The 24,318-nt window shown below is 36.0% G+C and overlaps 1 protein-coding gene across 2 annotated transcripts in view; it reads right to left on the reverse strand.

Annotated features, from left to right (window-relative positions):
* Window positions 1-1,646: 1,646 nt before the first annotated feature.
* Window positions 1,647-24,318, reverse strand: part of CRIM1 (cysteine rich transmembrane BMP regulator 1) — a 171,579-nt gene continuing 148,907 nt past the window's right edge. For both annotated transcript variants that reach the window (XM_021528080.3, XM_021528076.3), the window contains 9 exons: window positions 24,113-24,269; window positions 21,386-21,507; window positions 17,208-17,417; window positions 12,667-12,882; window positions 10,733-10,954; window positions 5,402-5,596; window positions 4,271-4,393; window positions 2,684-2,871; window positions 1,647-2,270 (listed from right to left, as the gene is read on the reverse strand). In XM_021528080.3, the coding sequence (XP_021383755.1) occupies window positions 2,094-2,270; window positions 2,684-2,871; window positions 4,271-4,393; window positions 5,402-5,596; window positions 10,733-10,954; window positions 12,667-12,882; window positions 17,208-17,417; window positions 21,386-21,507; window positions 24,113-24,269 (1,610 nt within the window). In that variant the 3' untranslated portion in view covers window positions 1,647-2,093. The remainder of the gene's footprint in view (window positions 2,271-2,683; window positions 2,872-4,270; window positions 4,394-5,401; window positions 5,597-10,732; window positions 10,955-12,666; window positions 12,883-17,207; window positions 17,418-21,385; window positions 21,508-24,112; window positions 24,270-24,318) is intronic.

The following is a 24,318-nucleotide window of genomic DNA, read 5'->3' on the forward strand; positions in this document are numbered from 1 at the left end:
CAATCTCTGACCAAGTATTTACAACAATACTTGAGAGTTCCTTTACAAAAAATACATGTTCTTTTCACATTAAGCATACTGGGTATCTGTGTCTCTTATGACAAGCATTTGTAAAAGAAAAAAGGCAATGCACAAATGGGTAATTAGTATAAAAGTGCCAAGACCTGTTTGGAAAATTAACATTGTATTATACAGTCAGAGTTATAAATGAGGCAAGCTACAACAAACTTCCAGCTTAATGCGGACAATATTCCAGTAGTTGTTTCAAACAATTGTTTGCAAAAAAAAAAAAAAAAAAGAAAAAAACCCAACAAAAAAAAAAAAAAAGGAAAAAAAAGAAAAAAAGAAAAAACCAACCAAAATCCAGGAGCTGATTATGTTATTTTATGGAGTTGATTAGTGCTGCATGTATATTGTCATCAGTGTCTCTAGCCAATGCATTCATTAAAAAGCCTTTTTAAGGCTAAACTGGAAAAGAAAAATAAGAAACACCCTGAAATGTAGCAAGTAGCAAGAGCAATGCTTACTGCTATAATCGTGCACGAACTGAACACACGCCAACACAAGAGTGCACACACACACACACACAAACACATTCAAATCAAATCAAACTGTAGGTAGAATGAGATGCTCTTTTCTTGTTTTGCCTAAACTCACAAGCAATTAAGCATTGATATGGAATGCCTGTTATCTGTTTCTGCTCTGGGTAAAATCTCTCTCAGATAAAAATACATTCAACAAGAAAAAAAACCAGAAAAAATATATACTGTATATAGTATTTTATATATACAGTATATATATGTATAGTGTATATACACATGCACGTATATATACATATGTATACCTACATGCATTTGTATATACATATATATACACAAACATACAAATACTTTTTGTTGTTTTTAGCATAATTATATTTACATAAATATTCCTATAATGCTAAAGTTTAAAGAAGCATGATCTCCTTTTTTTTCTGAGCTTCAGAAAAGGTGCTTGAGTAATATACAATTAAAACTAAGCAGCTTCCTAGCATGGAAGTAGTTTCTAAATCTGCATACCAGTAAATAAGAACATCAACAGGAAAAAAAACAACAACCTTAAAACAGTCTCTTTTTTACTCTTTTGTACGCAAGAGCTTTGTCCAACAAAAATATTTTTCCTTCTCCTGTATGAACAACCAGAGATTGATATAAAATAACAAAACAAAACCACAACAGACAAAACAAACAAACAAAAGCCCCTGGAACTGCATGGTGTTCTTGACTTTTCCTTCCATCCTTCCTTCCTTCCTCCCTTCAATACTGCTGTCAAAAGATCCAGTGCTCATATCAGGAATTAGGCCCCAGTCATTTGCTAACTCTGCTGAAGTCTGGCTAATCTAGCCAATCAGCTTTGAAGAAAACAAAAATAAAAACAAAAAGCAGCACAAGGTATAATTTTATACATCCTTAATAAACTCACCCTTTATTTTCTGCTATAATATTTTCCTTGCTATTTCATTAACTACTGCAGCTTCTCATCATATAGAAAAATATTTGCAGTTACACCACACCTGTGATGTGACAAATTCTGTTCTAGGAGTATATTATTGTAGCAACAGCTGGAAAAAAATAATCAGACCTTTTCTTATTTTTTTTTCACCTGGGGTTAGGCTTTTGCTGCAACAGATGCAATTTCAGAGCAACAAGATAAACCACTATCCTGCTGCTCAGCAGTATATTTTCGTCTCCAGCCAAGAATGACCAGCTTTTCTTCTCTGAAGCTTCCTTTTACTTCATTGCCTACCCCTAGCCCCTGATTCCCCCTCCCAAGAAACCTCTACAGCTATGTTACAAGCAAATACATCTTAACAAGTTTCAAAACTTTGGTTCTAAGAAAACACTTGGTCAGTTATCTCAAGGAAAAGTGGGAATGCTTTTTCTGGCACATTGCAGGAGTCAGAGCTCATCCCAGAAAGGTCTTAGAGCTGTACATGTAGTCACAAATCCAATACAATCCACTAAGCAACTGCACAATTCTAGTTTTATTTTAATAGCAGACTGTCTCTCTTTCTCTGTCTCTCTTTCTTAAATTCTTGGCAAGGGTGCAATTCTTCAAACTGTTTGATAGAAATTATCTGCCTGTAGGTTATTCTGTTTCTGCATGCTGTAAAATCCACTGTATCTTGAATCTGGGTCTGCAATTCTTAGCATCCTCTGAGAACTGTCCACCTGGACCCTGGTACCTTTCTCGCAGTCCACATATACCAGTTGATTGTTTAGGCAAGAAGGCTGTTGAAAGAGAAAGGAAATATTGAGTAAATAATACAATTTTTGTATCCCATACATAATTTTAAAAGTCTATTAGTTTCAAGTCCATAAACACAAAACAAAATCAAACTGGCCATTAAAGGGTTTGGACTTTTGTTAAAGTTGGCTTATGCTAGACATAGTAACAGACCAAGACTCTCTTCAGAGTCACCATTTTTCATCTTCTGAATGGAGCTCTGGTATTCTTATATCCCAACTGGGCTGGTGTAACTGTTCTCTGTTAATTCAGCACCACACAAAGGCTTAACCTGGTTGCCCCAGATGTGCAGCAGCTTTTTTCCCAGACTTTTAACAGCCTCTTAATTGCTTAAGATTTTCCACAATGTTTTGTTCCTGCTTTGTGAAAATGGGATATCCTGGAAATAGACATGCACCTTTGTTGGAGCTTTGTAGCAGGACACTGGAATCCACTGCTTTTTCTGGTTGATAAATAGGAGCACGATGATCAGTAACAGAGCTATTGTGATGGGGATTGTCACCAAGGCAACAGAGCTGACGGATGCATCCTCGCTGGGGTGTGGCCCGCTGCCACTCCGGTGTTCTCCCTGGAGATGGTTCATGTCTGCAGGGCAATTGGGAGCATTTGTTAGTAATTATCAACGAGCCTTGGCCACAAGGAAGAATGGAATTATAAAAGTCTCTACTGTACATCTTGTCACTCATAAGGATTTGGACCTTCTTTCCTGCAATGCCACCTTATTTACATAAATTAGAACAGCTAGTATCTTGTAGAGGGACTATATTAGTCAGGAAAAGGCCATCAAAAAGAGAGGAGATAGAAAGAAATCCTAAACCACAGTGAAGACCACAGTCTGACAAGAACCTCTTAACTCAGTTGTGTTTGCATGATCTTATCTGATCATAACCAAATTCCCACTTGTATAAAAATCACACTGTGTTTCCAGGCTGAGGAGAACATGGAAATCTTAGGATGAAAGTAATTTTTTCTTTTTTTTACTTTTAAAAGCTGGTAGGACAAGTACGATTTGTTCAGTCTTTCATCTGTTGAGAGTGTATTACAATACTTGTAGCACTCAGCCTGTGAAAATAGACTGCAGCAGTCTACTAGACTGTAGCAAGTTTTGTGTGGAATTTCAAAGAATGGTAACTTTCAATGACATATACAAAATTCCCTCACAGTTTGTAGTAGGTGTTTATAATCCCCAGGCAGGATAGTTGCAAGCCAGCTACTAATGCTTGAGAAATTAAAATGCTGGAGTTATAAAAGCATAAGCTTAAAACTTTGTAAAGCAGTTACATTTCATGCATCCTTTCTCCAAACAATAGAATGCTATAAGATCATCCTCAGATAAAAAAAAAAAAAAAAAAAGAAAATCCTCAGGTTAAAAAAACCCCTTGGTTTGGGTTGTCCTTCAATTAGAAGAGGTTAACAAAAACTGTGGCACAGTGTTTCCTCTATGCTGAAATAAGATTACAGTGCAGTTTTAAACAGAAGATGTATTTACATCCTTAGACAACTTTATTGGCTGTGTGTCACTATATCTGAGGTGTTTTTTTTGTCTAAGGTCTGACATCATGGCTCTGATATATGCTGGGCTGTAGTACATGTTTTTCCACCTTTATCTGTTCCTGAGAATGTTAAATTGATCAAATGAAGGTATATCAACTCCAATGGTCTGCTTTCTAGTTTTTGAATCAGAAAAGACACTGAAGAATCACTTCTGATTCATTATTTTGTTGTATTCTTTCTTTTATAGAACTCCATCATATCAACATAGATATTTCTTTTATGCAGAACATGGAGAGATAATAAGACCAAAATGTATACATATAATTTAATCGACTGACTCATCTTTACTCAAAGCAAAATGCATGTACTGCAGTGAATTATGCACTGAAGAATGTTCTCAGATACAACTATCTGAATAGAAAAAGTAGATGCATTGAAACATGAAGAATAAACACACTCCTAAGTTATCCCAGTTTATATTAGATCTGACCTCTGTGAATGTGGATTATATCATTTTCACCCGGTGTCGGCCAGTTTGGTACTTCTAGTTCAACATCTCCTCGATGATTTGTCTTCTCAATGGGGATGTTAGTAGGTTCAGGTACATACATCTCTGTGAAATGAGAAAAACGTCTTTCACAACTTGCAGGATGCTTAGCTTCTCAGTGCTGCTCTTAATTAATTAATGAGGAAATACACTTGCCCATTTGCAGTGCTTTGTCCTTTAAAGTATTTTGTTTCCATATTTTCATCATTAGCCTGGGATTTTATTTGAAAACTTATTCCATATGGGATACATGCCTGTTGCCATTATCATTATCATAATGTGAATGGGATAAAGGACTAGTGTGGACAAACTTGCTTTTGAAAATTCCATCTCAGAATACATATTTTACTACAGGCTTGCTCCTCTATGATACATAACAACCCCCACCCCCCAAAATGAAGGGAAGGCTACTCAGCTGATCTTCTCAGCTGATATGTAAACAGTCCCTACTGGTTTCTTTGCCTTGCTTTTTTTTTTTTTTTTTCAATCCTCAAAGGAGGGGAATTGCAAGAAGGGATACTGCTGAATCTCCCCAGTTGTCCTGGCAGAAGTACTTATCAACTTACTGAATAAGGTGAGCAAACTTCTGCAGAAGTATATCAGGACTCACATTAAAAACCAGTTGCAATTCTTATGTCCCTTGTCCCCATAGCTAAGAAAATGTCACATTGCTTTTAGGCAAGATAAAGTAAAAAATAAAGCAATGTGATATTTGAAAAAAAACCAGCAGTCTCAGAAAAGACAGAAATGTTAACCACTGTGACACAATCTGCAGAGATGTGAGGATATTAATTTTTTCACTTCATTAACATATTTCCATAGCCTTGTGAAAGGACAAAACAGGGGCAAGCAAGTAATTTTTCAGTTCTCAGTTCTCAGAATAAGTGAAATTCAAACTATGTTTTTACACAATGTGTCGATCTGTTAAGAATATAATTTTCCTGATCTCTAAAAGTCTGTTGCCTTTGTGATGCTGTTCAAACACGGACTGACATTCAAAACACAATTAAAAAACCTTATTATCAGCCCTAGGAAAGCAGCATGACAATAAACTGGGTTGTCACATCACGTTACCTGGACACATGGGACAGCAGCTTCCCTCCACATTGATGGGTTCGGCACAAGGCAGAGGTGGGCAGCTGACGGTGGAGCAGAGAGTCTGACCCTGCAGGCAGTAGCAGTGTGTGCAGCTGTCAATGTCCCAGCGTTCCTCATCTGCATACGTTTCTCCACTGAAGTGGCAGACCACTTTCTTTGGAACTGTATCTTCTGTGGAAGGAAAACAGTGCTGTGATCCTGCAGTAACAGCTAATTACACACAAATCACATTTCATTCCTAGACACAAAAGCAAAACAATTGCCACAAATAAATCCCGGCTGTAATCAAAACATCCTCTCTTCATCTTCCAGAAAATCTTTGTGAAAAAGATGTCATTTCTGCTTCTTTATGAAATATATAATTAGCCTGGGCTGCTGCTCCTCATTTCCTTAATGCACAAGGCTAGAGGATGGATGATTGGGGCATGAAAAGATGATATCAAAAGTGCTGTGAAAATGAAGAAAAATTAATTCTCTTTGACTGTTTGAGGTCACCAACTACTCATCTTCCTCTTTGTTTCCTAGTCAATCCTATTAAGCTAAAATAACCCCAAACTCATAACCTAAGTTTCTAACTACCAAAGCTAAATAATGATGAACTCTGTCTAGAATACTTAAAAAAGCAGATTCGGCAGGATGCCAAGAAGGATTGGAGCAACTCTTAGGTGAAAGAACTAGAAGTGCTTAGATTGCAATGATAAAACATATTTGAAGGGGATCTGATAATTCCCTACAACTGCATCAATGGAAAACCCCAGGAAAAGAGCAATAACTAAAATCAGTACATTTTTTAATGGTTAATGTTATATAAATTGGAAATTGATGTGGTCTTTTTGCCTAGGCATTCAATACACCACTTTTTAAATGTTGCATCCCATGCAAGCCTTTTAAGTGCTCTGCAGTCTTCTCTATTTCACTGAGAAGGAAGTAATGAATTGCTTAGCCTAGGATGTTTTTTGGTCCTGGAGCACTTTAAGGATAGCGAAAAAACAACACAGCAGAAACGCCAAAAGCCAAGCAGTGCTGTTTCTTAGTGGCAGAAATTGTTTTGAAACCTGCTGATGACATGAGCTTGCACATTAAACATATGAATGAGATAACAGAATGAAATAATAAACTTAAACTTTCAGATAAATACTGGTTTAATATTCACACAGATTACATCTCTAAGTATGCCAATTAGAGATATCTACATTATGTCAGCCTTATTATATATTTTGGCCATGAGTAAAGGTTTTAATTAGTGACAACATAATAGAGACATAATCTGGAATAACAAGGCTAGTAGTCAGCAGACCAGTCCAACAGATCTGAGAGAGTAAATTCAAATACAAAAGAAGACCAGCAAGAAGTAGTATTGTGAAAACATTAGTGGAATTATCTGAAAAGCACAAATGGTTCCCGAGGTCCTTGGTATCTCATGGCTTGCATGGCTTTTAGTATGGGTCCCAAGTAGATTTTGTAAGTGAATGTGGTGTGGGCATGGGAAAGAAAGAGTGGGAGGAAAAGATGGAGACCAGCTGCAGGAAGGACATTAGGTTCTTCCCCAGCTGATGTGCATTTTGACATATAGAGCCAGCAGAACCCTGTGTTAGGAAGGTGTGTCTGGGGACAGGGTGAGGCACTGCCTGAGTGCACCTCTGCTGCTCGTTACCTATGCAGACCTAAAGCTGACCACTCTTGGCCCATTCAGATTAGCTCCCAAAATGTTACCTTGCTTCATTTAGGACACCTTCTTCAATTCTGCAGCTGGTTTGTCTGGAAAAGTTCTTTAACTTGCTCAGGTTTTTCCAAATTTGTGAAGAACACATCACAAATTTATTCAGCAAATATTTTTTTAGAAGAATAAGCAAAGGTAAAATCACAATTACGGTGCTGTACCTTTGAACCTCAAGAGGAGATTTTAAAGTCCTATCCTGTGACTGTCTCCTGTTCTGATGTCCATCTCTATGAGAGTATAAACAAGGATGAAGATGAAGGCCACAACACCAACAGGTGCTCAAAGACAGTGGAAACAAGACAGGCTTGAGGTAAGAAACTTGCATACAAAAACCACAATTCAGTGTCTAGCTCTACCCACTTATCTCAAATTTCTTCTAGCTGCACCAGAAAATCAGTCTCATCTGGTAAATGACTGGACAGTCATTGCACTGTTTTCTGCAGAAGACTAATCTTGTTTCTAATCAAATAGATATCCCTTTATTTTCTCTAAACTAGAAAGTTATCTTTCAAAATTAATATTTTTTGCATGAGAAAGACGAATGTTGAACACACAGGATGAAGATTCAAACAACAAAGCATCCACAACTATAAAATTTTGAAGCTGAGTTTATACAAACTGGATCCAGAAAGAAGCAGAATAAATAATGCAGTGCCAAGATCCTGCATAAGTTTTGAAATTCCAAGAAATGAAGAAGGCTTGTTTCCACTGGTTGCCAATACCCAAGGAAGTGACTGAATCACCATCCCTGGGGGTATTTAAAAAATGTATAGACACAGCATTTTAGGCATGATCTAGTGGTGGACTTGCCAATGCAGGGTTAACAGCTGGACTTGTTGATCTTAGAGGTCTTTTCCAACATAAATAATTCTGTGATTCTAAACACTTTATCAAGTATTGCATAAAAATATTTAGAAAGAATCTGTACAAAGATGTGCTTCACAGTTCTCAAAAATGAAGGGTAAACCAGCAAGAACCACAAAGATGAAAATTAAGTGCATGACCTGACTTGTCTTGTATGCAAAGGTATATATAATTCATGGAAGCCATAAAAAAAGGTTAAATATCCACAAATTTCAGTTATTTAAACCACAAAACATTCTGACTACATTGGACAACATGGTTTAATAAAATGTAGCATCGCTGAAAATTTTTATATCTGAGTGTTAATTAAAATCTGGCTACTGAATTTTGCTTTGCTGAGTAACTGCTACTAAAAAAAATTGTTAAGTTTTCATAGCTCACACATTTAAGTATTTGCAATATTATACAACTATACGGGATTCAAAGTAAATTAATTAAAGCTATGTCTACATGATCTGTGCATATATTTGCAAACCTGACATACAAAATGTAGTGTTTTAAAGGTTTCATTTTTGTAGCTCATATTGCAGAAGTTCCCCTGATGCATTCCCTCCTCACCCATAGAATTCTCCAGTGCAATATTAAGGCTCATGTTCTGACTCTACTGGTTTGACTGCCCAACTTTCAAACACGCTATATATTTTTTTAATGTTAAAATGTTTTCTGGATTAAAATTATTTTATGATTCCAACCCACTGGAAGAAAAGCCTGCAGAAAGACACTTGTAAAAGAATCTTTAAATTCTCTCCATTTTGTATGCAAACCATGAGAAGAAATAGTAATAGGATTAACATTGTACTTTCGCCTCAAAATGTCCTCATCAGGAATCTTAAGTAGGGTGCCAAAGGCAACTGAAACTTGGGTACTTTGTAACTTTTCCAGGCATTCTTCCATCAAATTCCTTGTACATAATGTAAAACTGTATATGTTAATAAAGCTATTCTATTTGCAACAATATAAAGATTTCAAGAGTTGTATCAATGTCTGAACATACTTCACAATCTTTCTACCATCTTTCTGATGAAGGATTGTTTTGCTTATAGATGGGCAAGTTGACTCACATATTCAATTAAATATTTAAAGCCCATCAATTTTCTTATACTTCTTACTGTTCTTTTCTACTGTATCTCTCCCTACTACTTTTGCAAATTAAGGGAAGTAACCTTTGAATGCTTTCCAACAATGCTACAAAGATTAAATTCAGTAAGTACATTATATGAATTTTCTCTATCAGCAGCTTCCATCCTACAGCCTTTGTACTTACTGTGAACTCACAAAAGAAGTCATCTGTACAAAAATACTCCTATTCAACATGCAATGGAAAAGTGATCAGTAATCTCCAACTTTGCTACTTTAAAAATGCCTGCAAATTTTCACTGTCTGGAGCAACCACCATTTACTTCAGCTCCAAATTCAACACCAATGCATGGCCCTAATTCTTTATGCATTTTTAGTATTTAAATATATATATATATTCCCTATTTTTATCTCAAGATATTATCATTAATGGAATTCCATTTTTCCCTGTATTTTAGTTTAGATGCCTTATTAGAGATATGGTACATAAGGGCAGAATTGATACTGCAGATGCTGCTAAAGTTGAAATTACAAAATAGTGAAGTTTCTGCACAAAACTAGATTGACTTAGGTTGTGCATGCTTGGAAACAGTGCCCTGTGACTGACTGACTTGGAGTAGCTGTGATTCTGTCCTGTGGCTGAGGCAAACTTGAGAGCTCTGCCTGGTGTGGATTCCCTCTGAGCCAAGAAGTTACTAGATTGCTCAGTCAATCCTTCCCAGCTGGCCACACCTCAGTTGTCTTTTTCTTTTTTCCCGATGGATATTTACATAAAATTTCTAGGATACTATTTTTTAACAGGGTTCCTACCTTTGTTACATTTGGTTACATTTGGCAAGCAGGTTTTAAAGTTATCAAGTAAACTCGCAGAGAAGCCTACTTTGATGACAAAAGCTGGGCTGAAAATAAAGTTATAAAACTGAGATCCCCTATGAAGGCAGAAGAAATAGCAATCCCAGCTATTTACCCTGTTAAACAATTAACAGGTTTTTTTTCCTATATCCTGAACTAATGTTCAGATTAGACTGTAGATAACACATTATTAAGTCTGATATTGGGCAATAAATGCTACTTGTAGCCTACATTGTTTGGATACAAACTTTTCCATCTGAAAAGTCAAAATTTTGTTACATTCTGACCTTGAATTCTGGGAATAGGTTGAACATCTGTCTGGTGCATGCATCTCTACAGCCCAACTGTTCATCTTTTGAGTTTAATTAGATGCGATGGAGCATTCCTCCTGCAAAGATGTCTGGTTTGCTCACTTTTTGTTTCTTTTAAAATGAAATATGTTCCTTGCACCCATTTAACATATCAAAAGGAGAGTTACTCTAGTTGCCCTGCTGATTGCTCTTCCTTTAAATAAAATAAATTTTTTGTAATGTCTTTATCCAGTAAGGTGTCTTACCAAGATTCCAGGAGGATAACCTCTGGAGTTTGTAGGCAAATTAGATGTATGTCTCTATGCTCTTCTACCTAAAAACCATAACTCATGATCCTTAAAGATCCTCATGCAGACTTTACTCTCCAGTTCAAATTGGTGACATAGACTGCATCTCAGGGAAAGCATTTCAGTTTGGAAATAAAATTTCTGTCTTATTCCCAATAAGGGAAGAGCAAGTTCACAACTGTTTTTATTCACTCACCAATACAGTAAGGACAACACTGTCCCTTTCTCAAAACAGGTCTGTCACAGGATACTGGTGGGCAAGACTCAGAGTAGCATCTAATCACACCATCCATGCAAATGCAGCTTGTGCAGACATTGGGCTTCCAGGACTCAGCAGTCAGAAAAATATCTCCATCATCATTTTTGCAGTAATTGGGCAGGCTCTCATTGCTTGATGGAGAGGGCTGAAGAGTCTCATCTGTAAATATAAATAGATTAGGTTATTTAACTTAAAGTGGGCAACTTCTCTCAGAGCTCCTTAACAGAGGGTTCCCTCTTGGAGAGCACAATGGAATTGTTACACATTGTCTTGCTACTTCAGAAGAACTACAAGGACAGAGTCTCATGCCTCTTCAATTCTTATAACGGGATGAAGACCTCATTATATGCTCTAGCATAATGTTTATTTAGACCTTTATTGAGTTTACTCAAAAAAGAATAAAAAAGAAAATAAAACAAGAAAAAAAATAAAGACAAAAAATTTGGAAAAAGGAGAGCAAAGAGAAAAACAATCATCATCAGAAGCAGCCCCTCAGAAAGTGACTCTGAATGCTCTAAATTGCATGGTGTATAGGAATTAATCTCAAACAAGAGAGATTAAATTTTAGATCTAAAACCTGAATCCCATCTTCTACCATGTCAGCCCAAGACTTTGAATGATGCAAAGTGAAAAGCTATTATGCTGTTGTCACCTTCACTAGTGGCCTTAGATGAGCTAATTATAAGCTGTTGAGAAACAAATGAAACTTGATCATGCTTCAGCCTGATGCCAATGGTTTGCTTTAATTCTCAAGCCATCCATGGGGGACACATATTCCTGCAATGAAGCTGTACCTTAACAGACATTACAGGTCAAGAAACAGGACTAAGAAAAAGAGAAGAAAAGAAAGGATTCATAAGAGCACTGAGATCAGGTTCTCAAACTACCTGCATGAAGTTATGAGACTAAGCTTATTACATAGCAAGTGAGGAAAGATCAGCTCCTCCAAAACAGTATTTTGAAGTAAACAAATGCTCATTATTAATAATGAAAATATGTAAGTCAGGAGAACTGGCTACCTTGTTTACTGAAAATATTTTGTCAGGAAAAACAGCCCCACACCTAAACTCAAATACCTTGTAGCAAAACCTAATGGCAAAACCTAATTTCTATTTTTTCCTAAAGTAAATGTTTAATTTTTGGTTTGAATAAAGGTGTTTCTTAGTGACTTTACATGCAATTCACAGGTTTGTACTAAATTTCCACTGCAATGAACTCCCCCATGTGCTATGTAAAATAGTAATTTATGTTCATTTATAATTGAATGTCTTTCCTTGGGGGAAAGCATATCTTGTTATCTTCTTGACACTGTGAGGCAGTCCAGGGGGAATCTGGCATACCTGCCAGGCTGGAATGCTTTGATATTACTCTGCTGCCTTGAAATGACTATCAGAATGACACCATGTGAAGGTAAAAGCAAATAGAAATATTTTTGAGACCAAATCCCAAATAGGCAAGATAGTAATAAAAAGGTTCATAGAAACCAAGGTTTGTAGAAAGAAAAAAAAGCCTGTATCTACCCAACACTTTGACTGCTTTCAAAGTTTCTCTAACCCTGCATGTCTCCATAAAGGAGTGCATATTTCATAAACCTTCCAAGTATTCTGGTTCTTACACAATCCCTACATTATTAGATTGCCTTCAAAGTTTTCCAAGTTCAGGGCCACAACTCCCCTTTACACATAAGATCTCTTGCACACCATCAAGTTTTGCACTTGAATTAGAGAACTGCAGGCTGTCACTCCACACAACTGAAGAACAAAGGCACCACAACAACCACCTGAGCAGACACTGAAGCATTCTCATACTGAAACATCAGACATCCTCAGATCAAGGAAGGGCTCTGATGAAAGCTGGATGTCAGCACATACCTGGGCACTGTGGACAGCAGGAGTCCTGTGTGCGGGTGGGATTTTGACAAAGAAGGGGTGGGCAGACTTCAGTCTCACACAGGACACGTCCACTGTGGCATGTGCATTGTGTGCATGAATCAATGTTCCATGTCTCTCCTTCTACAAAGTATTCCCCACCAGGAGCATGACAGATGGATGGACTGGTGAGCTCTGGCTTTTGCACTATTATTTCATCTGTGAAAAACAGCATTGAAAGAGAGGTAAAATCAACTGTGAATCTTATAATTAACAACTGTACACAAGATGAAGAATTTCTGTTATTATTAAAAATACATAATTATTCTTAATGAAGCTCTTTTGACTTTATGGCACCTGCATCTCATGAAAAATGGGAAATATATAAACAAGAAACAATTTGAGAATCAGTCTGAATAAAGACTAGTTAATATAAGTCAGAGATAACTTCAAGCATTCTTGGCATTTCAGAAAAAAAACCAAACTAACTTGTGATTTGGGAATTCCAAGAGACACTGTCATTTTCTGAAAAATTCTAATGGTCAGACAGTTTCTTAACTGCCAAATATTAACTTCAGATAGCGGCAAGATACAGTTCCTGAAAGGATGGATAAGTAAGCTTCTCCTCTGGGATTTAGGAAGTCCAGGTAAATGTTAAGTTTCCCAATAGGTATGTGTCTATACCATCTGTATCATTAGATGCTACATTTAAAAAACAACCAAACAACCCCCCTCCTCAAAACCCCAGCCCACCAGAAAAGGAAAAGTGAAACACAGAATCCAACCCTGCCCCACCTCCCTAAAAGTGTATAAGCACTTACATCAGTGGAACTGCTTCATCACTGTTCCATTAAAAAAAAAGTAATAAAAAGTATCTGCCATATTTGGGAAAAAAAAACCCACCTGGATATAAGGAAATGCCACAGTGAAATGCCACAATGTGTAGTCTTATCCTTCCAGTAACTGTATCTCAAAAAATTAACCTTACTTTCTTTTCAAACAATCAATTACATCACCTCTGCAGCCCTGGCTAAAAGATTCACCCTTGTCCATTTAGAGAACAATTTTGACCTCTTTCATGCTAAGGAAGGAACTGAAACTGTTTCCCTTTTTCATCATGAGTGTCTTCCAGCCTCTAGGGCATCTTCACCTCTTGGTGTTTTAGAAGATAAATAAAGAAACCTATCTGGTACCTTGAGTGCTTAAGCACTTACCATCAAGAAAAGGCTATGCTACCATCCTCAGCCTGCTTAAAATCCTTTGACGCCTATCCCACACTAGGGGCAATAAGGGCAGTAACAGCTGCCTGCTTACCATGCTGATTGTTTTGGACCTCGAGTGAGTCCACCAGCTTTTTCTATGCATTATATAGATACCAAGATGCCTCACACACCATGTTTTTTCAGCTGTGAAAGCCATGAGTTTGAAAGCTACAGGCTATAAAGTGAAGCTTCAGTTAAATGATGGCCTCCAGCCTGAATTCAACCCATTTAACATTAGATAGCTAAGTTAGGTGCCTCTGTTAAGAACAGAACCTCCTCAGGTTTCCTATGCTGAATGGAGGAGAAGAAAAAAAATGACTTCTTGCTAATCGTGCTACATCTCTAAACCACTTTCTGAAGGTGCCTCTCTCTCCTACTTCATTATAATGATGCCTAATATGAACATCATCCTAACCCAAATATCTTGGTTAAGGAGAGAAAAATTAAGTGTACAGCAGCTCCTCTAGTCATTTAGACAGGCCAAGGCTCACAAAGTGCTTGTGGCTTCTCTTCATGTTTCTAGCACTGCTGTTCCTGTCTGGAGAACAGCGTTTGTGCCCTTTGCTCTATGACACTGCCACGTAGAGGAAAGGCCACTCATGGAGAATGATAGGTAGAACTCAAGGAAGCTGACTCTGGCTGATCTTACTCTATTCACAAAGTACCTTTTCTTTTAGGGAATTATTTTATCTTTCACCAATTTGCTTATGCTATGCTTTTCCAATTGCTTACATTTGTGAACCACATACACAATTCAGCAGCATTTACCTGAAATGCCATTTGCAGATGGCTAGTCTGCTGCCTTGTCCCTGTTAGATTATTTCAGCTGGAACAATATCTTACGTGTTATGCAATGGCATCTTAACTCATCATGGCAAAAGCAACGCTAAGATTTTCTGGAAAATTTCTGAGTCATCTCCTTTGCATTTAATTTTCTGCAAAGTCACAGGCCTGTTTTGCTCATTACTGTTCCTGATAAGAAAAGCACAACCAGATAGCACTGGTGTATATGTTGCCTACTGCTCCCTTAACAGCACTGATAATGATGTATCACGGCAACTAAAGTCCCACAGATGTGCAACTCATCACCTCAAGAAACAATTGGTCTAACAAATACACACTTTCTACATAGCACAGTTCTGTGGAACAGTAGCAATTAATGGCTTTTAAACCTTACAGGAAACCATAAGATTTTAACAAGCATTGTGCTGATCCATATAAACTTCTTAATATGTAGAAACATGATTATAAGGGACGTTTTAGCACTTGGTGTGTATCTTGCTCTGCTGAAAACTAACTAAATGTGGAATTGAATATAACCACACTTTTTTTTTCAGTTTGCAAAATGATCTCTGAGAGCTGCCACTTCCCGGTGGATAGGTCAAGAGTGCAATTCCAAACCCAGTACATCAGGACTGCTAATTACTTCAATATACTTATGGTAGATACATGCCATACAGTGACATGCTCTCAGTCTCACAATTCCAAACTGTACTCCAATCTACTTAAAGCCATGATATATTTAACATCATGAGTGGAGAATCAATATGTTGCAAAATAAAATCAGAATTACATTTCTAACAAATGCAAGACCTCAGTGGGGGAAAAACCCCACACTGAGACTAATATGGCCATAGTAATCCCTATACTTATGCCATCTTTAAAATGCTGTATCTGCCCAAGCATTGTAAGAGTTGACACCAAATATGACTTTGCTTACACAGAAGCTAGGTGACCAGTGGCTTGAAAGCAGGATTGATGTCAGACAGAGAAACCTATGCAGACCCTCTCTCTTGAAGGAAATGACACTGCTGGCTAAGTAACTGCTCTTTTATAAAAGAGACCAACATTGCTGCTGCTCAGAATCAAATGCTGATCTCATCCACAAGAACTGTATGGTGTGAGATAATAGGTTCTGCTAACTTCATATTGACCTTTCTTCCACAAACTCAGCATTAGGCTTGTGAATGAATTTACCCAAACTCACTCTCCACAGACAAAGAACTAGCTGCTGGCCAGCTGAAAGACCAAAATTCCATTACTCTTATTTGAATGCTCTGAGGTGTTCGGTACATATTCAGTAAGTCAAGATTCACGAGTATGCTGACAGTAGAATGAATTCAAGGATGAGTCTTGAGGACCTAACAAGATAATTGCTGCAATTGGAATAACCACCATACATTTTAAATTTTGATTCTTGTTTGTTTATGTAAGGCAAGACGGATATGTTAACCTGCCCCCACCCATATACATATATATAATACTATACAAATCATTGTGAAAAGGCTGAAAGAGAGACAGACCCTTTGGAATCTTCCATCCTTTTGGGGACTTACTGATTTTCCAGTTACCACAAGGTGTGAACTGGATTGGAGATCACCATTTGTCTAAGCAATCTAAAGAGATTGGTTATCTTAGGTCACCAGGAGAATGCACTATTCTCTGTCACTTTCAGAAAGAGGATCTGCTTATTTTGCCCCTAGGATTTCCAGTTCTTTACAAAGAAATAGAAAAAGTTCATAATTGCTTATATCCTGCCAGTACTGTCATACTGTTCTCTATTTATAGGAGCTTCATGAGCCTCATTGTTCTTACTCCTAATATGAGTTCCAATAAAGTCATAGAGAATATCACTGTATTACAAATTAATCTACTTGGCACATAAAATACTGTAGGAATAATTCTGTAAATAGAGGGCATTAATGTTACATTCTACCCATTCTTTTTCATAGATGTTTTTCATATTAACACGTACTAAAATGGTACTGGAATGCAACATAAACTGTACTTGGCCTTCCCACTGAAAGTATTGAAATAATCTTCTGCTGGTGGTATAGGAGCCTTCCCTCAGAACACAAAATCATAATGTTCAATTACTTAAGACATCTGTTTGTGTACATCTTTGAGGGATTATAAAACATTCATCAGGAGATACATTTTAATAAAACTCCACTTTAAAATCAAAAATGAAAATGTAATGGCTTATTATAATACTCGTTATTATAAGTAACAGACTAGAAACTTTTACTAGTTTAAAGATTCCAGTGTGTGAAAGATTAACATATTAGGACCCACAACTTGCATATGCTTTAAATATGTAAGTTTCCATTTTCCACAGCTGAGAACTTAATGACAGCAACTCATCATGTTACATTAGGGCACAGAAACCTTCATTTCTGCCTACTTTTGAAGTATTCATGAGATTATTTTAGTGCACTAAGAAACAGAACACAAGTGAAATGATACTTGATTACAAAGCATGCAGAAGAAACCATGTCTTACCTGGGCATGATGGACAGCATTGCCCTGGATGTATGGTGGGGTTGGCACAGCTGGGAACGGGACAGGTGATCAAGGCACACATTTCTCGTCCATTGTGACAGTAACATTCCCTGCAGCCGTCATGCCAGCTCTCTTCATTCTCGTGCCGGTGCCCATCCATGGACAGGCAAGAGCCTGTTTTAACAGGAGGCATAAGAGAAGCTGTTGCTTCTGCAAAAACCAAAGGAAAATGAGATGTCCTGATAAGCATCTGCTGCTTAGGAAGAAACACCAACTTTGTGACTGGACTGCATTTATTTTTAAAGCACATATAAGACCAAGTAAATAATGGTTCTATCATTTACACTTAAAGTAACACACAGGAAACAACTAAAAGGTACACTGAAAAGGACAATAGGATGCAGTAGAATTTCCTGTAGTATTTCCTTGGAAAATATAATCACTTCCTTTTGTTGAACCTGTATTTTTTTAATCAACCAGAAATGCAGTAGTGTGTAAATAATGTAAGAAAAGGAGGAATGCAATGGAGGAAAACAGCAGATAGCATGAAGCATATTTTAAATGAAATATTTAAATACCATAGCACATTAGATTATAATGTATCTGATAGCAAGTAGAATATAAAAACATTTAAATGACATGTGGATGGTTTTGCAAATGATAAAAAATTGCAATCAGGTGCTAATAGGTAATGGTAGATACTGGAAATATTCCATAAAATACTTCCTGTGAAAAATTATTTGTTTATATTATTATAATAAATGAGATATTTGGAAGAGAACGATGAGAATTTAATCTCTCATTTCTTTTAGCTTTTACTGAGATGAGAATACAGTAGCTTAGACTGTGGCATTACTTGCATTCTGTCAGAACATACAAGCAGTTTGTTTCATTTGTATCTTTCATTTGTATCTTAAGAGGTATTTAAGTGCTGTGGGATTTAGCCTCAACATATTCTTTGTTAATCAGTAGAGTGAATTTAGAGCCAAACACTCCCTCATCTACATCACTATTATGATGAAGAATGCAGAAGCAGTTTTTCAATGAACTGACTTGTTTTCAATGGTATGTCAACAATGTTCTGCTGACATATATATAAGGTTATTGTAATAAGTTCTTAGTTTTCTTTTAAAAAAGGATAATGTATGAGAAGTAGTATGTTTACATGTAATTTTAGGAAGTGTTCAGCTTTTTTGCTTGTTGGTTTTGGTGTTTTTTGGTGGTTTTTTTTTGTTTTTTTTGTACACTAGTATGTAGGTCAGCACTTCTTCAGCTGTGGCAGATCTATCAGAGATGATTTCACAAGCAGATGGTACAAAGTTAGTTTGAGGCACATTATCAGAACAGAAAGCCAATACACAAAAGTTACATTAGTATAGTATTTTGTGAACTAAACAAAAATAATGCATAAGGATAAAATACTTCTTAGAACAGATTTCAACCTGTTGCATGAACAGAAATACTATGAAAAAAACTTAAATTCAGTTACTATACTTTCATACTTTAATATAAAAGTATTTAATTAATATCTCTGGAATACTGCTCTATATTAAAATTATTATTGACACTCAGAAGTCCTAAATAGTAAGACTTTGCTTATTTAGCAAGGGAAAAGGATATCTGAAGCAATCAGACTTTTTTCCTGAAATATTCTAAAGTACACTCCATAATTTGGATAAACATACATAAACAGGTACTCAAAATTAAGTTCACAAACTGAGCTTGTAATTAAAAATTGGAAAGTGAAAACAATTAGTAGAAAAGCTAATATTTGAAAAAATTTAATGTGTAAATACAAAATGGGAGTAACTAGCTAGAGGTATGGTTGACATGATCTGAGGTACAGTAGTTCACAAGAAAAGGAAGTGTGTGGTGTGATACCACTGCAGAAGAGGAAAGTTCAGTATAAGACACAATTACAGGAGCACTGTAAATTTAAATACAGAACTACTACTTCTACTAGTCAAAGATTTTACTATGGCTAAAGCACAGTATCAAATTTTTGAACAGTGATGAGAAACTGCAGTAACTGGGTTTGTTTGACTTAGAAACACATTTCCCACCCAAAAAATGTTTATAAGTCTCCAGTTGTAACCCCTTAAATATTGCAAGAATTCTAAAGGGAATGGTGCTTAGCTGCTCCATATGTCTGCTAAGCTCAGGACAAGGAGTAACCAGTTCAATGTGTATAAAGGGAGACAATAATTTTAGAAAATTAATTTTAAAATGTTGTATGTTTCTAAGCACAAGAGAACACTATTTTAGAAAGGTTTTTTTCCACTTTCTATTTTGTTCTAGTTTTTTGTGTCTTTTTAAAGTGGAGATTCTTAATAAATTAAATATTATACAAACATCTGTCAAGGATGTTTGTATAATATTAAATATTATACAAACATCTGCAAGGGTAAAGAAGTGGACTCTCAGTTTGTCACAGCACTGCTCCAGCCTGTACTTCTATGGTTCTATTAATCCTAGCACCAGCTATTTCTAGCAGAAGCAATTTAGAAAGTGTAGCTAATTCACAGGCAGGGGATTTACACAACCTTCCCCTTATTTAAGGATTCTGGGTCAAAATTTTAACAAGGACTCACATTCTCTCCAGAATGTAATGGTGATTGTTCTAATCATTCTTTGACAAAACTGCTAATTAAGTGATATTGAAGTGATATTCTCATGGCTTGGTATCTTTATGAACATGACAACAGTAAATATTACTTTGAGATGTATCAAGTTAATTTCACTAAATAATTGTGCACATTTTAAAATCCATACTTGTTAAGGAGAAGACTTAAAAGTGTGCAAACACATAATTAGTGACCAAAGTTTATAGTCTGGGTGGCAATTATGGTACATCGAAAAGAACACTTTGTGTGTATTTACTCACAGCATTATGATCAGCAAAAGTGTTCTGATTGTGAACATGGAGACAAATGACAAGCTCAGTGATAAGAATTATCTCAATGGGACACCATTCAGCAGTTACCCTTTCTTATTCAATTTTTAAAATTCTAATTTCTAGTAAAAGTCATATATTGTAGCTTATGTCAATAACATCTCTGCTTCTCACATCTGCAAAATATAACATTGCAACTTTTATTTTGCTAGAAGTCTGGAAGTTTCTTAAGCTGTCTGCAGTGTATATTGTTACATAGAAAAAAGAATGTTGGATATTTTTGATTCATATGATTGCATGTTTGCCTTCAATTACAGGAGAGTGACTTCAAGAACTCATATATTTTCTTTCAGTGCTATGTTCCCATAGCTTGTTCTTTTACATTTTATAGTTTTTTTAAAATGCAGAAGAAATAGCAAAAAGTTGAGAATAGGGTCATTACATAAAGCAATGGGAAAGTAATCAAAGCTACTTGACTACAGCTAGAAATCAAAACACATAAGTAAGAGTCAAAGAAAATAAGCATGAAAAAGCAGTTAGGATCAGGGAGACACTGAGCAAAACCAAAAAGTTATTAAATGCAACACATGGAGATGAGCAATGAAGGAAGTCTGATACCCAGACTAATACAAAATATAACCTGAAAATATTGTAAGGAAGAAACGTGCTGAAAGCAGCACAAGTATATGGCAGACAACAAATGAACACCTGATCTCAATATCCATCTTGAACATGGTGGTTACAGGTTTGGGATGTGACATGTATGAAATTTTTAGCTTAAGAATACCAAGTTCTTTCTCCTGGGCAGCTCTTCTTTCTACTCATTGTTCATTAAGATTGCCCGAAAAGCATCCAAGAAACAGCACTCCAATTTTAGGCGATATACTGAATATTTATAAAATACAACACTTGTTTGTAAAGAAAAGGCAATGGTGAAGAAGGCAAGATGAACATCACTACTGAAAAAAATTCCCTCAATTAGCTTATTAGTAGTAGTTGCTTATTAAGAGCCTGACCTAATTTTATTAATGATAACAAGCTTTTTGTGACTTTGTAGTGGGAGATGAAAGCAGAGATGAAAGCTTTCTGTTGAAGTCCAGATTAATAGATAATAACAAACATCAGCAAAACAATACATTTATGTGAGCAATGTTGAACTGGTTCCCTCTCAGTTATTGTATTTCAATTTGTAAATATTCTGTGCAGTATTGGTTTTCTTTCAGCCTGGTTTCCACCTGCTTTGAAAACAAATTGTAGTTAGAGGTGGGAATGCACTGGCACGTACCTCTGCACTTGCAGATAACACAGCCATGACTGTTCTGCTGGAAGCCCAATGGACAGATTTTACCACAAGGCAGGTTAGGGCACTTCTTACACCGACAGATTTCACAGCCATGCTTGTTCTTCCTAGATGAGCAAAATAAGTTGTAAAAGGTCAACAAGTCACTTTAAATATCTACATCTTTAAAGAGCATCCCCCCCAAGGAAGTGACTGATGAGCAAAGAAAATGATTGTTAATTGTCACCCTTAGATTCAGTGGTTTTATGGGTTTTACAAGCTTTATGGGCTCCATCCCTGACATGTGCTCCCCATTCAGTGGATCCTCTTTTGAATGTTTCCTTGTCTTTTTTCACACAGGCAGATAACACTATTCAAACTTTTGGCACAGATATGCAAAGCAAAGAACATACATGGGAAGTTATAGAACATGATCTAGGAGGATAGAGGAGAAATAAATTATTTTTAGAGGAGATAAATTATAATTTATCTAGGAGATAAATGATGTAGATCTCTAGAAAGTCTGGCTTCAAGCTGTAGAAAACTTTATTTAATTTTTACTTAAAAGGCTGAGAATAAGAAATTGCAATACAGTAGAGTGGAGAATGAAAGACTTTCTGTATTCCTATCCCATCAAAAGGAATGCTTCTTTCCATTACTGTGTAGAGCTTTCAAACAGTGAGCTTTATCTAGCAGATTTTTTCACAGTTATGAAAAGACTCTGGTTTCTTTAAAGATGCACCAATTCAATATTTCCAGTTATTAACTTTTAACAGTCTTAAAAAAAAGTTACAAATATGATGATTACTCCTTCACTGTTCACTCTCTAACATACTTTTCTTTTAATATTTCTTTCTTGTGTGTCCTATTTGTGACTAAATGTTTACATTAAAATAGATTTGTCCTCCATTACACCCCATGTTTTTAATGAGCACAACACACTTGGAAGTCAAATATATGGTAGTAAACTGAACAAATATACTATACAACCTCAAATCTAAATAATTTTCACACCAGGGTAAAACTCAAAGTGAAATGATCCTAAAGTAGTTCTTGCCACGATTTTAGCCTTTTATATTACAAACAACTCCATATGAAGATATCTTTAAATGTTATTAATTTCATTCAGTGTATTTTTTAATGTATTTTGTAGAGAATGACAAGATCAGAATGCTCATTTCTGGTTTCTAAAAAATCACCCGAAGACTTTATGAAACATTCATAATTTAAAAATACCAGCCATTGTGCATAATAAAATTATATTTTGTATGTAAACTATTCTCCAAATAGCTTAGAAAGGTTTAAAGTTCATATATTTTTCAGGTGCACAAAAATATATGGGAAAAATCATCCCAAAGACAGGGTTCCTTGAAACACTGGCATCAGTTTGAAATCAACTTGCTTTTAAAACATCTTTATTTTACAACTACCATATTATTCCCATTAAAATGTGCTGTCATTTTTTAAATGTTTTTGCTATATAGTTCACAGAGATTTTCTAATAAAACTCTTTAGAACACTTGAGTAAAAAAAAAGGAAGAAGAGTGTGGTTCAGCTTATCTAAGCAGAAAAATCACATACATTAATTGTAAGTATGCTGTGTAGGTCAATATATTAAACTCATGATACATAAAGAATAAAATTACTGCTCTTTACCAGATTTCTTTTCTGTAACTTCCCTCTGGTTCTACTTTCCCTCACTTGCAAAACTAATAACTCTCAGCCACTCCTGAAATCAACATGCCTGATGATAATTTTATTAACTTAATTTAAAAATCCCTTGTTTTCCTCTCTCATTTACAACTCCATGTATTAAGAGGACACACCACAGTAAAAATGGCTATTAAATAGCTTGCAACATTTATGAACAAGGGCCAAAGAGAACTCCAGAATGAACCAGAAATTTAAGGAGTATCACTATCAAAAACTAGGAGTTGCAAATGTAGCAGATTTCATTGAAAATCCTAAAAAAAAATATCTCAAAACCATTTGAATGTTATCTGAAGATCTGCTGCCATGAGATAGAAATTAAGTTATTACAAAAAGGAGGCATTAACATGGAATGAACCCATACAAATTAAAATTTACTGGTAAAATATATAGAGATACCACCAGAAGTAATTACTAAGAAACTTCTGCCACAAAAGACCCACTCAATTTTCATCGCCTCTTTCACAATTGAATAAATATCAGAAATACTTACTTTTATGGAAAAAGAAGTCCACCACAAATCCAGATTTTGAATGCATTTACAAAAACATAGCTAAGATACAGTACTATTATTCACAAATCCTGTAGTTACCAGAAATGTCTTACTAAAACTAGTCTGCTATCGTATCAAAATTAAAGGAAACTTGAAATATTAGATAATTGGAATAAAATAAATGGGCTATAAAATGGAAGTTCCTCAAAGCATGCCAAAAGAATTTCAAAAAGCTACATGTAAGCAGCATCACTTGTAAGTAGCTTTCTCATCATTTGTCAAATTAAAAAGAATTTAAGCACTGCTTTCATTTTGTATTCTGCTGTTTTTTGAGCTTCTGTTTCTAAATCTGTTGATCAAAATCCATTTAGAAGAACACTGCACTCCCTCATCTGTAACACCATTTCTGTTTTCCTGCACTTCTCCCCGCTGTGCCACAAAGCAAACACAAGTGGATCCACCTGGATTTAGCGCATTTTCCGTATACACGGGGGTTGCGGTAAGTGTGCTTTCAGGATGAGAATACGTACAAGTATCCAAAGGGACAGTACTTGTCACATACAATGGGTTTGCACTTCTTGGGCCGCGGCCGGCACTGACAGATCTCACAGTTGTGGGCGTCAGTCTGGAAGCCAAAGGAACAATCCAAGGAACAGCCCGAAATGAGGCCGGTGCACAGCTCCTCCCCTGCAAAGGACACACGCAGTTTATCACAATATGGACACTCCTTATACAA

Source organism: Lonchura striata, chromosome 3, assembly GCF_046129695.1.
Source record: "Lonchura striata isolate bLonStr1 chromosome 3, bLonStr1.mat, whole genome shotgun sequence".
Classification (NCBI taxonomy): Eukaryota; Metazoa; Chordata; class Aves; order Passeriformes; family Estrildidae; genus Lonchura; species Lonchura striata.